Below are 14303 nucleotides of genomic sequence, written 5' to 3'. Positions count from 1 at the left end.
AGGTGTCTCTCTCTCTCTCTCTCTCTCTCTCTCTCTCTCTGAAGAGAGAGAGTTTGCACGGTAGGTCTCTCTCTCTCTCTCTCTCTCTCTCTCTCTCTCTCTCTCTCTCTACGGGTGTTTGGAGGGGATCTGTACAAAGAGAGAGACTGCAAGGCAGTGTGTTTGAAGAAATGCTGAAGAGAGTTTGAGTCCCTTTGAAGAGATGTCTCCCTTTCCCCCTCCTTTTCGTTGGTAGTTGATGGGTGGAGGCGCGAAAGAAAGGTTAGACGGCAGGTATAAAACCGATAAAGAGAAGCTATAGCTTCGCGGGGATGTTGGAGAAGTGATTCGCGGGGAAATTGCCACGTGGAGCACATGTGCAAGAACAGGCCATGTAACAGGTGGGGCTCCATATCAACATGCACAGCGCCCAAAATCCAGCCAGCTTCTCCCGTCAGGTCGACCATATGCCATCAGTGACTTGCTTCTTACCCCCCTATGGCCCACTTGATAAAGTGGGTTGGCCACATCTCTCGCGCGTGTTTCTATGCATCTTTCCCACGTTTCTCCTCGCGCCAATTGCACGAGATGAGCTACTCGAACATAAACACATCCAAACGCGGGACAGACACAGCGCAACGCCGTCGTGGGCCCCTCTTTACAACTGACGCGGTGGGCCCCACAGGATCATCCGCCAACCCTACTTTGAGTCTTGAACCCATGGCTGGGGACATATTTCAGAGAGAAGACGCCATCGTCTTCGTGGACTAAAAAACTAAACACGTGGCATACAAGTGGCTCAAACTAGACCATCCATCAGTGTGCCCCTCTTTAGATGGGTTGTAAAGTAGATATATAACACACTAAAATGATGCAGAACGTAAACAATTGGTGATGAATGGACGGTTTAAATGATTAGCATTCACCAAAAAGCAACCGATTGGCAGCTTCAATGGACGGTTAAAATGACAAGTGCTAGACGAAAGTGGAACTACCAAACGGTCCAAATTCAACAGGTACGTGCATTGACCAGAGTTATGATCGTTGGATCAATCAGATTTGGAATTTTTGCCTATCAAAAATCTGATATGGGGTCCATGATTTGGACGGCTTGATATAAGTGGCCATCAGTGAATAAACTATCAAATTACCGAATAGCTCTCTATATCCAACTCCACAAACTGATGTCCACCGTACACAGATCACGACACGTGCTATTCGGATTATCATAACCATCCAAACGAAAACCTTTGTTTTTTTTTTTTTCGAGATATCATTCCTTACACTAAACACTATATAACCATTTAGAGATAGCATCCGCGCCAAACCGATCTTCCAAATGGACCATGGTACAATGTCCAGCTTTATTTGAAGATCCTAGCCATCCACGTCATTTTTTTCTTCCACTGGATCACTGAGCATCCACAGAAAGCGAGACAGACTATCCTAACCATTCAATCACTATGTCGCCATGCATTCCAGACAGACTATCCTAACCATCCAATCATGGTGGGCCCCTCACTTCAACAACAGTATCAGTATCAGTATCAGCAACCGCAACATTCCATTGAAACCACACACGAAAAAAAAAAAAGCACCAAAAAACTCTGGCTCTAGAATCCCAACTAAATAAGCATGCGGCCCTACCTTTCGTAATCAAAACCGTTCATAACCCAAAAGCATATGTTGGTGCTTTCCATAACCCAGAAACTACAACGCATCAAACTGGCACAATATGCAACCAATAAAAAAAAGAAAAAAAAAAGGCCTTCACATACTGGCTCGGGGTGCATTTGGATTCTCCACGATTCTCTCTACCATGCATTTTCCAATTTATGATTGAGATGGTATTAATTGCATTGCCTGCAGCAGTAGCCTGAATTGAATTATGGCAATCCAATTCATTTGAGCATATTTCCATGGGTTAGCCAGACTCGAATACAAGACTGCAATGTTGAAATGTACGCTTGTCCACCACCCAGCAATGGGATCAAACCCGCCTGAGCATATTTCCATCTACAGCAATCAGAGTACAAGCACAAACGAAATATTTATCCCACAAGACACCAATCACAGATACAATAACAAAAGGTCCCTACGAGATAAAAATCCTTCTAATCATGTCAGGCCTAAAATCATGTTCCAAGCGCCGATCGAGCGGGCCGCAGCTACGGATAGTTATGAGCAAGGGTTGTTAAGACTGCTATTGAATAATGTCAGGAATCACAAGAGTTACATATATATGGTGATGAGATTTGGAGAGACTAACAGAACTCTTCTCCATTCACTCCCCATTCTTCCACAGACACCCGCAAACAGCTGTGTAGAGAGCACGAAACCAGTCAAGAAGCCCTGTGGCCATTTGCACTTCCCATGTCACCATGATGCATGTCGCCCTCGACATCTTCAAACTGCGGCAAGGAAAGGCAATTTGATAGAAAAGAAGACCAGACAAGAAGGCGGTTTGATAGAAGAAAGCAGGAAAGAAGACCGGACGAAGATGCTGTCTGAGTGGAGCAGATCCGTTGAAAATAAGCCGTTAGAATAGGTAGCTTACCGCCTCATTAAGGTTTGCTGTAGGATGCTGCGTCAGTGCCGGTAGGCTCCTTGTCAGGTCCCTCAGTGTCCCCTGCAGTCGAGCAAAAGCATAAGACAGCACATAAGATGGCAGTGGAAAATAAATTTCATTGTGGACCAGACTTTTAGTTCAGATGGAATTCCCCCCAATCAACAATTCAAGTGCAATTCAAACACTAGGCATGAAAATGAATGTGCTGGTCCACATGCTGTGCGGAAACCATGATATGGATGCCAAGTGCCGGTCAGTGGTCCAATAAACCCTCAAGCAACTCAAGCAAGAGGCCTCTGCCCATGTGTGGTTGTTCCCACCAGAAGGCAGGAGCCAAATCAAACACTGCTGTGGTGACATTGAGTGCCCATCCCCTCAAATGATGGAGGTTGGCAAATAGGTTGAGCTTCCACATCCCTTCCTCACGAGAAGAAGAGGATTGTCCAGTAGGGAAGATAAAGGGCAGCTATAGGTATCTCAAATGCAGACAATGCTTGCGTTTGGATGCACCCATAGATCAAATTGCAAAATTTTGATAGTAGAAAGAAAAAAAAAAATGGAAATTACCCTACTTTTCCGTGGCTGAGGAAGGCAGGCGTATAAGGTGCCTAGTTGAAGGGACAATAATGCAAATTTGAGGCCCACCTTTCCTCATTACAAATGATAGTCATTGCAAAATCATCTTTTGACTCTAGATTCAACTTGAGCATTCGCAGTCCAACTCAGCTGCACAGCCAAACCTGCCCTAAGAAGGGCTGAACGGCCGCAGCACCCAAGTTCAGCACCCATGATACCCATATCTGGATATTGATATGTGCATGGATACAGGAACAGGATTACTATCCATTTCTCAAGAATCCAGGATAGAGGTTCAGTTAAAATACCCTGCAGATACAGTATCCATATGGTGTTGTGTCTAACACAATACATATCCAGGCTAGAGACTCTTAATGCAGGACCATCCAATTTATTGACATACAAGGGTTCCTTGAATATCACAAGGATATGTTCAGAAAAGGGTTTTGTTGTGATTATACCACGAGGATACCCTACCTAAGTAGGGAAATGTAATTCGCTAGAAGAAACCATGTAACCCGGGAAACATCAAAACACCTATAATCCTGGCATTGTTATTCTAAAACATAAAATACGAAGAAAGAAATTGTGAACACCTTCAAAATCATGGAAAGGAGGTGTTGATTGTCCTCAGAATCTGCCAGGTTTTCATAAGCAACAGAAAGTTGAGACATTGCAAACAAGTTGCAGCACGTTCTGAATACCTACCTTGTTTGACCACATTAGCCCACATGCGTTACATAAAGTTCTTGGTCCATCGGGTCCACGGCGCATCATTGGAGTCGACTTCTGGCTAATGCCACAGTGATGACATCTGAAAAAACATATCCAAAGAAACACTATTAAACAAGCCTTGAACCATAGTAAGCATCATCTTACTCTGAGATGGAAAGAAATTCTGTAATATAAAAGGCAAGATAATATCGGAGAATAAAATGAAATAATAATGCAATGGAGTTCATTTTTACTGCAAAATTAAGATGAAAGAAAAGAATTGAGTAAGTTCGAAAGAAAAGAATTGAGTAAGTTCTAAATCATCATCTCATATTCTTGTCCCAGCAATTTGAGGTCAGGCTGCCAATTTATAAATGTTAAGAAAAGAAAGATTGCATTAACCATAATATGTGTGTCAGAGAGAGAGAGACGCACACACACACACACACACAAGGGAGATATGAAGATAAAGAGAATCGATCTTTGAGGTGATCTTGACTTTGATTCTCAAATCCAACAAGCTTCGGCTCTAAAGATGCATACGATAGAATTGAGAGAAATTCTAGCCACTTATTTAAGATCGCCTCTTGTAAACAGAGAAGCAAAATAATGCTTGCAAATGAGGAATTTATAGTACGGCACTTGAGTACAAGAAAACCCAACACATTGAAATGTACATGAAGTTATATGACTGAAAAAAGAGACGCTGATGTATAATTAAATCCAAAGTCATAGAAGGAAACAACAAATGGAATAAAAAACTTCACCTACATAACTAAAAAAGAGTATAAACCGCTGCCGCCGCCATCATCATCATAATAATGATAATAAATTTTTTTAGATGTGATAGAAAATTTTATTAGAAAACTCACAAGACGTGAGGAAAGAATACTACCCAAACAACAAAAAAGGCAGTTATTTCCAACTACGTCAACATCACCTGATCTACACACCTGTTTCAGCATTATTATTAGAAGTATGGAGTGTAGTTCAGACATTGCATGTTGCAGCACATTCCATTTTAACATGGATCAGGAAAAGGACAAGGTTTACTTACGCAGTTGCATGAGCAGCATGGTTCTGGATATCCATATTGTTATCTAATGTCTTAAGTCTATCTGTAATAGAGTCTGTCAATGTCATCGACAGACCACTCGATTTCATCGAGCAGGCTTTGATGACTCGACGGTGAATATTAGGGAAAGGAGAGCAAGGGGAAGAGGGGGCAGCCCTCGGCCCGATCATCCAATTCGCTCCAAGAGACAGGCATGGTTCAGTAGTCAAAGCAACTTCGTCACTTTCGTGTACCCATCGGACAGCAAACCTTTTGGGGGTTCCTTAGGGACCTATTCACTCTGCGTAGATTGATTGAACGCAGAAAGCCTTTCGATGCCATTGACAGATGCTTGATCCGATCGAGAAAATCCGGAAAAATCCTTGTTTATTGCTGGACGGTTTTGGAGGTTGCTACTCGTTGTCATCGACTGGTCCTCGATGGCTATCAATGCCATCGAAGGTGCGCACAAAACTGCATAAGTGCGTGATTTGTTTCCTATTCCGATTGTGGTAGTATATATATCGGGTGTAATCATGATTAGGGTTCTCTAAGACGTTATTAAGGGTTTGAGAGGGTTTTGAAGGGCAAAGGCTGGGGCTTTTCCTCTTTGGGCTTTGATCAGTAAGGTTTCATCTATTGTAACTTCATTTTTCATAGTGCATTCTCGCTTTGTGCTGTGGGTTTTTCCTGCAAGGGTTTTTCCACGTAAAGAACAAGAGGCAGAGAACAAGGTCTGCAGGTTAAAGAGATCATTTTACGGCCTAAAACAGTCGCCTAGGCAGTGGTACAAGAAATTTGATCCTTTCATGATGAGTTAAAGGTTTACCAGGAGTGAGTATGATCATTGTGTCTATTTCAAGACGTTGAGTGATGGAAAGTTTATTATCTTGGTATTGTATGTTGATAACATGCTTATCGCCAGTCATAGTATTTCTAAGAACGACGTACTGAAGGCTCAGCTATCGGGGACATTTGAGATGAAAGATTTGAGGACTGCAAAAAGGGTTCTTGGCATTGACATACACAAAGACAAGAAGAGGAACAAGCTATGGTTATCTCAGGCTACATACCTTGAGAAGGTATTGATGAAGTATGGGATGGATAAGGCAAAGCCGATCAAGCATTCCCCACACGGCTCATTTTCGACTTTCTACTGAACAATGTCCTGAAACGGATGAAGAAAAGCCGATTATGTCTCGTGTGCCTTATTCGAGTGTGGTTGGCTGCTTGATGCATGCCATGGTCTGTACGATACTGAATATTTCACATGCGGTGGGTGTTGTTAACAAATACATGGCTAAACCCAACAAGCAACACTGGGAGGCAGTGAAATAGCTACTTCGATACATTTGAGGCAGGCAGAACTACGCCTTGACATTCGGAAAATCATGGGACAAGTTAGTAGGTTGTGGATTTAGATCAAGCAGGTAGTATAGATAATAGAAGGTCGACTTCCGGTTACTCGTTTGTGTTAGCGGGTAGAGCAATCGTTTGGATGTCAAAGCTTCAGTCCGTGGTAGCTCTTTCCATAACCGAAGCTGAGTATATGGCGATGATAGCATTCAAAAAAAAAATTTGTTTGGTTGAGAGGGATGATAAATCAGTTGGGGCTTTAACAAGAGGTCTTATCAGTTACTTGTGACAGTCAAAGCGCGATTAATTTGGCAAACTATGTTTATCACTCACGTACTAAACATATTAATATTGACAGGTGCTTGAGAAAAGAGGTGTGACTCTAGAGAAGATCCACACAAGCGTCAATATATGGCTGACATGCTTACGAAAGTGGTTTATGCAAAGAAGTTCAAGTTCTGTGCGACTTATCTGGGTCTAGCAAAAATAGAGTGAAGACGGAATGTGCACGAGAAGCGATAATTGTGGAGCTATGATGGAGATGAAGTAGAGATGGAGAATCAAGTACAGTAAAAGAGCAATGGAGTGTGACGATTGAAGACATGGTGGAGATTGTTGTCTAATATCTTAAATTTGTCTGTAATAGAGTCTGTCAATGTCATCGACAGACCACCCGATTTCATCGAGCAGCTGCTGATGCCATCGACAGATGTTCGATCCCATTGAGAAAATCCAAAAAAAATCCTTGTTGATTGCTGGACGGTTTTGGAGGTTGCTACTTGATGTCATCGAAGGTTCTTCGATGTCATCGACTGATTCTCAATAGTTGTCGATGGAATCAAAGGTCCCATCAAAGGCGCACACAGAACTATGTAAGTGTGCGATTTGTTTCCTATTCCGATTGCGATAGAATATATATCGGGTGTAATCGGGATTACGGTTCTCTAAGACGTGCAAAGGGCAAAGGCTAGGGCCTTTCCTCTTTGGCCTTTGATCAATAAGGTTTTGATCTCTTGTAACTTCATTTTTCATAGTGCATTCTCGCTCTGTGTTGTGGATTTTTCCCGCAAGGGTTTTTCCACGTAAATTTGAATTGTTCTCTGGCTGGATTTGCTTATGCAATTGTGATTATCTTGTTTGATTCCTCTTTATGTGCTTCTGCGAGTGCAAACAAATATTGGCCAATACAAGTGTATCGTATCCATATCAGCCAATGTCGAGACCCAAAATGGGGTTAAAACGGTCCGATCCAAATATCGATAGTCGAATCAGCCTTGTCGGCTAATACAAGCCATATAATGAAATATTGATACACCCATCCCACATCAGGTGCGAGCCAATGAGAATGTAAAGGCTCAATTTCCCTTTTTTTTTCTCTCCTTTATTCCTTCTAACCTTAGACGAAGCTTAGAACGAGTTTTTTACTTCATGTAAACCAATTTTGGATATCAAAACAGAAAATTTGACCCAGCTCAACAAATTGAAGCAAAGTGGGCCATTTTAGGGAGTATTTTGGCTATATTTTCTGAATATATGTGCATGTGTATTATAAGGGCAAGTTGAAGGAGTGAGTTGATACAAGTACAAGGCTCTAAAAATGCATGGGGACAACCCAAAAGGACACGGATGGAGGTAGCAAGAAAAAATTTGATGGCCTTGGGCTAATTGAATGTATGGCCCTTGGTAGAGTGGAATAGCAAAATAGGATTCATTTATCCAACCCTAATTAATTGAGATGGGGCTTAGATGATGATGATGATGATATATGCATGTTTATTAAAGCAGTGAGTGTATAGCGACAATGCCGAATCTTTGTACTGCATAAAGATGCCAATTGCTAGATCATGATAGTACTTGCCTAATTGGTGATATCATTCTAGCATCCCAGTCTATAAGCCATACAATATAGTCAATATTTTATACATTAACTGGTGAAGATGACAGTTGATATATTGTATCAATTTATAAGAATCATAAAAATTTAGAGGTCAAGGACTTGACCACACTCTACCTACAACATGTCATCCTAACATACCAAAGAATGGTCCAATAAACCATTGAACACGTCCCAAATATATATGTATATATATATTCTTGTGTTTCCCATTTCATCTGATATTTTTCACAATTTTGGTTAAAACTTTTTACTAATTCGGGTCTGATATGGCCCCTGGAAATCAGATTCAAAACCTTGATGTGATGGCATTATTGGCCGAGTACTTGCCAGCATTTATTAATATCAAGTACTCCACATTTTTATGCCACGTTTGTAAAACCAGAAAACTGAAGTGTTCATGGATGAATCATATGAATGAGGTTACAATGACATCCAACCTGACCATATACTATGACAAAAGTCAAAATATTTGGTAGCGTAATATTTAATGCATCAAGCAAAATTCATCATGGACTACAGTGGGAATCAAAAACTGCAAGAAAATCATTCATAAAGTTCTACCACATTCAAGTCTGTCAAGGCAATAATACAAAGTAAGAAACTGGTGTCCACAAGACCAATTATGAGCAGACCAATCACAAGATCCTTTAACCAAGTATCTTATCAGATTACTCAATTTTAGAACTTAGAAATGAGGCCGGACCATCTGAGAAGCCTGTCTGTCATTTGAAGAAAAATCTGATCAAGCAACAGAAACCGATAACAGAAAAGAATTAGTATGAATAATAAGGAACTCATACTTACGCAGGTGCTTTTCGCGGCGGTGTATCAGTACGTGGAGCAGAACCCCAACTTGATCCAGAAGCTGCTGTTGCAGCGGCGACGGCAGCGGCTCTTTCAGCTTCTTCTATAGTTGCCTTTGATGCGAATTGACCCTTGTATCGATGCATCCTGCAAAAAACATGACAGTGCATATATAATTACCAAGGGCCTGTTTGGCTTTGCATTTAAAAAATGTGTTTTTGTAAGCTTTTCATGATTTTGATTATGAAAATAACTTTTTTATGCTTTAATGGTTTATTGTTAGCCACTTTATTAATCAATTTAGAAAAATAATTTTCCAAATTTGCACTCTTTTCTGCAGCACCTAGCACCCTCTTTCCTACAACCGTTTCCAATTCTACAAACTTGCGAAAAGCACTCATAAAATCAAAGCTCTCTCCCAATGGAAGGTTTGGTAGTTGCACAACAGTTTAGAGCCGTACACCACACGTGATTGCATGGCACCTAGGTCCGAGATCAAATCCATCCACCGATTGGTCCGACCATGTTTTCCCTAACATTAATCTGGTCCTCTCAGAAGGTAGGCCCCAATATTGGAACACAGGTGAACAGGGTGTTTTAGAGCTATACATTTATTTTGTAAATCGTGGCCCACCTGACCAGTGGATCAACCTAATTCCTGGGCTAGGGCATCAATAAAGTGGTGCCCTTCTAATGGATGGATAGGATCCCGGACCTACATGCCAGGACGGCAAAAGTGTGGCGTATACATGAGTTGTGTTGCCCACGCATGTAGGCTTAGAAAATCTTATCTGTGGAGAAGCTGGATGTACACGACTTTCCTATAACCCCTGCCTGCAGCTATGGGGCCCACCGTGATGACCGTGCAACATCCACTCCATCCATCCGTTTCACCATATCATGTGACTCCAAAATTGAGGTAAATGAGGAAAGTGGGCCATGCCACAGTAAACAGTGGGGATTCAATGCTCACCATTCCAACCTTCATGGGGAAATTGTTTTTCTCATGCATGTTTACCAAACGTGTTTTTTTCAGATAAGCAATTCTCAAGAACCAATTCCAGAGGATTGTTTACTGAGAACCAATTCTGCAATTGCTAGTAACAATGCAAACATGACCTAAGAGCAATCATATTGTTTGCATTATTGCAGACATACTTTCCCAGCCTCTCTCCAATAAACATGTGAGATTTGGCCCACATTCAGAGAATACAAGACAGGTTCAATCAAGATGGCTAACAAGAATATGGGCCTGAGAATCTATAGCTAAAGTAGCACTGGAAAGGAGTGAAGGCTCTGCTTTCCTACAAACATGGAAAGGAGTCCTACAATTTCATTAATGGGGTAAGAAAAAGGCCCACAAAGGGGCTTTCTACTCTCACATCATTTGATCACAGTAAGAGAATTTCCCTACACTTTACCAAGCAGGTAAAGGCTGAGCAACAAATGACATGTGTGTACGTACACACATCAGCCTAACCCTCCTTTAGCAAAGGAGTACACCAGATCACTGGCCTCTACCTAAATGGACAAACAAAAGTTTAACCTAGATGCTAAGACTCCATTGAACATGAAGCCAAGCCACCCGAGGATCGATGTGACCACTCCTGGCCCACAAAATTATATCCTTGGAGTCCCCTTCAGGAATGATCAACAATCAACAATATATTTGTTTATCATCCAAGATCGGCATGGCTATTCCTGGCGCATGAGATGATATTCTTGGAGTCTCCTTCAGCAATTACCAGCAATAATTGATATATCCGTTGTTTATCATCCAATAGAGTGACAAACAAACCAATCCTTGCATGAAACTCTCAATTACTAATCTAATGGAAGGAATAGGCTGCCAATAACAGTTCTTATCCTTATGATATTCACCCTTTCTTTGGACAGACAACGACAGGGAAACAGATTGCTACTAGTATAGCTTAAACTTTGTTTTGATCGAGTAAAGAGGTTTGCTAAGTCCACATGCATCTAAAGGTATATAAGCAAAATGTTCCGCCACACATGCCATCATGGCAAACGGGTGCAATAAGCAGGCCATATCCACCAGGATGGTCCAACCTTGAAGATGTTCTCATCCGTAAATCAGGCCATTCCACTCATCAGGTATGCCACAATGTTAGAAACAGGTAGATGGCTTCAGAAACTTCAACCCAAGTTTTATTCAGCCATACATTTTTTTTTGTAAACCGTGGCCTATCTGATTAGTTAACTGACCTGATTCCTGGGGTTCAGGGAATCTACATAGCGAGAGGCCCTGATGGATGCACTGGAGCACATATGAAGCATTTACATGAGCTGCCTTGAAACATGTGTGGCCATAGCAAAGCTCTCCAGGAAACATTGTAACAAAAGTCGAAACCTTTAGGTGATGAGAACATCCGAGCAACATATCAAAGGAGGGATGAGCCAGTCTCCTTATAGCTAGAGGACCAATACATGGGGCCCACTTGGCCCAATTCACATTCCTAGCCACATTGAAGACCCCACGTGCATGTTCGTGCATCTTTGAAGACCCGACATTGGGAAGATGCATGTGGGCTGCATATAGGAGCTTGATGGACACATCGGACCATTGGATCGAGTGGACACAATGATTGGACCATTTGATCATCATCGGATATCTTGATGGTGGACCCCCAAGAGCCATGAAATTGTTTAGTTGTTTAGTTTGTTTACATGTTTCGTTATTGTTGGTATGGCTCATATTTGTGTTGAGATTTGGGAGTTAGAAACAACTTTAATTTATTAGGCGTCTTTATGTTGAGAATATCATCGGAGAGCACATTTTTATAAAAGGTCTTTTCTAAGACTATAAAGGGTTGGACACCCCCACCCAAGCCGATATGCATGTTATGAATGAAAGAGATTTCTCTCCTTTTGCTTTGAGATTGAGCAAAATTTCATGATGTGATTGGATTGGTGGTGCGAAACCATTGGGAGCGATTCTCTAGTTATCCTTTCTACTTTTTTCTCTTCTCAACAAGGTATCATTTTTTCTCATCTAGTTATCCATTGGGAAGATGCATGTGGGCTGCATATAGGAGCTTGATGGACACATCGAACCGTTGGATCGAGTGGACACAATGATTGGACCATTTGATCATCATCGGATATCTTGATGGTAGACCCCCAAGGGCCATGAAATTGTTTAGTTGTTTAGTTTGTTTACATGTTTCGTTATTATTGGTATGGCTCATATTTGTGTTGTGATTAGGGAGTTAGGAACAGCTTTAATTTATTAGGCGTCTTTATGTTGAGAATCTCATCTGAGAGCGCATTTTTATAAAAGGTCTTTTCTCAGACTATAAAGGGTTGGACGCCTCCACCCAAGCCGATATGCATGTTATGAATGAAAGAGATTTCTCTCCTTTTGCTTTGAGATTGAGCAAAATTTCATGATGTGATTGGATTGGTGGTGCGAAACCACTGGGAGCGATTCTCTAGTTATCCTTTTGACTTTTCTCTCTTCTCAACAAGGTATCATCTTTTCTCATCTTCTTTTCTTCCTTCATCTCCTCCTTTCTTTTCTTCTTTGTTACCATTCAAAACCTAAATTGACACATCCCAAGCCTAAACCGGCCACAATCCACCATCCTTTGTTGTCCGTATAGACGTACTAATGCACGTACGTATGGTTGTCCATACGGACAACCTTGTACAATAGCCCTTTTGTTTCATCACAAAGGCTCTTTCCCTACCCTTAGCTTCCCTCTTTAAAACCCCTAAACTAATTTTACCAAACCCTAATCCTAAAATTCACAAATTCCAAAATTCCAAAATCTCCAATTTTTCCAAACCCAAATCCCCAAAATCTGAAAATCCCTTGACCAAATCATAAATCCCTAACTCCCATAACCTGAAACCCATATTCACAATTCTAGAAACCCTAAATCATAAATCCCTTAAAACTCGAAATCTGAAATCCCAACCCAAAACCTTCCAAAACTTCAACCCTAATTCCTCTAAAAGCCTAGATACCCCAAACCCATTTCCCACATTCCCTAGCCTTTAAACAGCCCTAACACATCAAAACTCTTACAAGACATGATTTGCATTGAATTCAAATTTAACCCTATGCTATGATGGGGGTTCTATCTCCCATAGGTCCCGGTTAATATCTATCTCCCATAGGTCCCAGTTAATCAGTAGTTTATGAGAATCGTGTTGCGGGACTGTTGTAGGCTTTGATTTGGACATGTCATGAATCTGAAATTTCTGAATTTATGGTAAATTAGCTTTATTTTATCGTTCTATTGCTCTAGTAAATCTGTCTTTTACTTTCATGGCATCGTATTAGATTAGCGTCTTGCATCATTAGGCCCTCTTCGATTGCCACTTAAAAAATGCATTTTTAGACATCTACCAAACAGGGCCTTAGATTGTGTAGAATAATTCCCAAAAAAAAAAAAAATCAGTCTAGAATAATCCAAAATAGTTTCGAATTCCAACAAAAATTGACAACATGGAGCCCACAGCTACCCAATATCAATTTGACCATCATTTTGCAGCAGGATTTCCAATTCCTGCAAAATGACCGCTACATTGGCAACATCTAGACATGGGACCCAATGAGACAGTTCGTCAGAATCATTTCCTTTTTAGACAAATAGGCCTTTAGTGAATGAATAACATTTTTTGAAGAATAGCTTTAGGTTATGGAAACTATCAATATAACTGTAACCAGACCATCAGACGCCCAGCATCAACAGTTTCCTTGTAAATTGGCTCATGTCTCAGGCAATAAAATGATTCCTAAGATAAATATAAAGTGATAATGAGTCATGCACCTCGTACCTAAGGGCTACCTCTTTACGAACATTGTAACGAACTTTCCTTCCAAAATTCCGCTCTTTTCGCTTCTCGCGGAACCTCATCAGTGAAGCAGCTCTCTGGGGCATGTTCATACCCTGCAGAAATTAGATTACTGATTGACTACTAAATGCACAGGAAGCTAGAAGATATCAAAACATAGCTCATTCAGACAAAGAATGCATTAAGTGTTAAAATGCAATACATACCTTATTGTTTTGATGGGTGATAGTAACCATGGGAGCAGATACTTCACGGCCACCCAATAATAAGAGCACTGCTTGAACCTGTAGAATATGATCTAAACATGATTACCATTCATCTTCTCAAAAGACTTTAGTACCAAGGGAGAAGAAAAGTTCAAGTATAAAGGAGTAAAACAATGTGAAGATCATTTGAAAACTAGAGGTAAAATAAGAATGAATAAGCCTTATGAAAATATAATCATAGAAAAACAAAACAACAACAATTTTATAAGCCTTATGAAAATATAATTACAGACTCCTTGTCAAACTCAAGCTTCTCAAAAACAA

The 14303-nt window shown here is 40.8% G+C and overlaps 1 protein-coding gene across 2 annotated transcripts in view; it reads right to left on the bottom strand.

Moving 5' to 3' along the window:
* Window positions 1–1966: 1966 nt before the first annotated feature.
* The window catches only part of LOC131256666 (GATA transcription factor 24-like), a 30947-nt gene continuing 18610 nt past the window's right edge, over window positions 1967–14303 (bottom strand). The window contains exons 2-7 of one of the 2 annotated variants that reach the window (XM_058257632.1): window positions 13980–14057; window positions 13756–13868; window positions 8950–9096; window positions 3833–3938; window positions 2537–2608; window positions 1967–2390 (exon numbers count right to left, since the gene is read on the bottom strand). In XM_058257632.1, the coding sequence (XP_058113615.1) occupies window positions 2322–2390; window positions 2537–2608; window positions 3833–3938; window positions 8950–9096; window positions 13756–13868; window positions 13980–14057 (585 nt within the window). In that variant the 3' untranslated portion in view covers window positions 1967–2321. The remainder of the gene's footprint in view (window positions 2391–2536; window positions 2609–3832; window positions 3939–8949; window positions 9097–13755; window positions 13869–13979; window positions 14058–14303) is intronic. The other variant, XM_058257633.1, reaches the window with a different exon arrangement.

Source organism: Magnolia sinica, chromosome 9 (genome assembly GCF_029962835.1).
Source record: "Magnolia sinica isolate HGM2019 chromosome 9, MsV1, whole genome shotgun sequence".
NCBI lineage: Eukaryota > Viridiplantae > Streptophyta > Magnoliopsida > Magnoliales > Magnoliaceae > Magnolia > Magnolia sinica.
Note: the sequence above shows the minus strand (reverse complement) of the source record. Positions and strands in the feature narration are given on the sequence as shown.